This window comes from Apteryx rowi, unplaced genomic scaffold (assembly GCF_003343035.1).
Source record: "Apteryx rowi isolate R43461 unplaced genomic scaffold, aptRow1 scaffold_1380, whole genome shotgun sequence".
Classification (NCBI taxonomy): Eukaryota; Metazoa; Chordata; class Aves; order Apterygiformes; family Apterygidae; genus Apteryx; species Apteryx rowi.
This window is the reverse complement of record NW_020447620.1, coordinates 14,766-16,184: the sequence shown is the minus strand read 5'-3', so window position 1 is coordinate 16,184 and position 1,419 is coordinate 14,766. Positions and strand designations below refer to the sequence as shown.

Sequence of the window (1,419 nt, the reverse complement as noted above, 5' to 3'; positions counted from 1 at the left end):
GGAGGGGGAACACAGAGGGGAGGACATGGGGACATGGTGGGACGGGCCCGGGGACCAGGGGACCATCCCCTCACCTCCACGGCCTTGGTGAGCTGCATCTCACAGAGGATGAAGGTGACAAGGTCACCGGTGCTGATGTGTCCCTCAGTGACCAGCTGGCCCCCGTGGTAGAGGATCCCCACTCGCAGCGCCAGCCCTGAGAGCTGGGGACGTGGCGGGGACATCACCGTGGGGACAGGTCTGTCCTCTATTCCCCTGTCCCTCCTCCCCACAGTGCCGCCGTCACCCCTTGGTGGTGACACTGCAGTCTTGGCCCTGCTGTCACCTCCCTGGAGCCCCCATGCCATCATGTCCCCAACGTCCTGGAGCCCTCATGTTGTCATATCCCCCATGCCATCATGTCCCCATGTCCCAGAGCTCCCATGCCATCGTGTCCCCAATGTCCTGGAGCCCTCGTGCCATCGCATCCCCCATGCCATCACGTCCCCATGTCCCAGAGCCCCTGTGCCATCATGTCCCCAATATCCTGGAGCCCTCATGTTGTTATGTCCCCCATGCCATCGTGTCCCCATGTCCCAGAGCCCCCATGCCATCATGTCCCCAACATCCTGGAGCCCTTGTGTTGTTACGTCCCCTGTGCCATCACATCCCCATGTCCCAGAGCCCCTGTGCCACTGTGTCCCCAGTGCCACTGTGTGTCCCCTGTGTCCCAGAGTCCCCACACCATTGCATCCCCAGTGCTATTGTGTCCCTAGTGCCACAACATCTCCTGTGTCCTGGAGCTCCCATGCCATTTTGCCYTCAGTGCCATCATGTCCCCCACATCTCTGAGCCCCATGCTACCATGTCCCCAGTGTCACCACATCCCCCACATCCCAGAGCCTCCATGCCATTGTGTCCCCAGTGACACCATGCCCCCCCGCATCCCTGCGCCCCATGACATCAGGTCCCCAGTGCCACCACACCCCCCATATCCTGGATCCCCAAGCCACTGCGTCCCCAGTGCCGCCATGTCCCTAGTGCCACCACGCCCCTCGCGTCCCAGAGCCCCAGGCCACCGTGTCCCCATGCCAGCACACCCCACGCCCCGTACGCTGCTGGTCCAGAGGGAGGCGGCATAGGCGGCAGCCTCCTGCTTGTGGAGCTGGTAGGTGTCGTGGAGGCGGCGCCGGTAGCACCTGGCCGCCCCATCCTCATTGGCGAAGCTGCACACGGTGGCCATGGCCTGGAAGGTCTCCAGGGCCACCTCGTTGGCCCAGGCCAGCGACTCCTGCACCCGCCGCGCCAGGCTCTGCGGAACAGTGGAGTGAGCGCAGGCACTGGGATGGGGGGACAGAGGGGTGCAGGGAGGGGACTGTGAGTGCATGGAGGGGACCAGGGGGAGCAGGGTGCATGGAGGTGACCATGGGTGCATGGAGG

The 1,419-nt window shown here is 64.3% G+C and overlaps 1 protein-coding gene across 1 annotated transcript in view; it reads right to left on the bottom strand.

Moving 5' to 3' along the window:
• LOC112961782 (antigen peptide transporter 1-like) overlaps positions 1 to 1,399 on the bottom strand; it is a 13,197-nt gene extending 11,798 nt beyond the window's left edge. Inside the window, exons 1-2 of the mRNA XM_026057316.1 lie at positions 1,094 to 1,399; positions 48 to 203 (exon numbers count right to left, since the gene is read on the bottom strand). Coding sequence (XP_025913101.1) covers positions 48 to 203; positions 1,094 to 1,366 — 429 coding nt within the window. The 5' untranslated portion in view covers positions 1,367 to 1,399. The remainder of the gene's footprint in view (positions 1 to 47; positions 204 to 1,093) is intronic.
• Between the last annotated feature and the right edge of the window lie 20 nt (positions 1,400 to 1,419).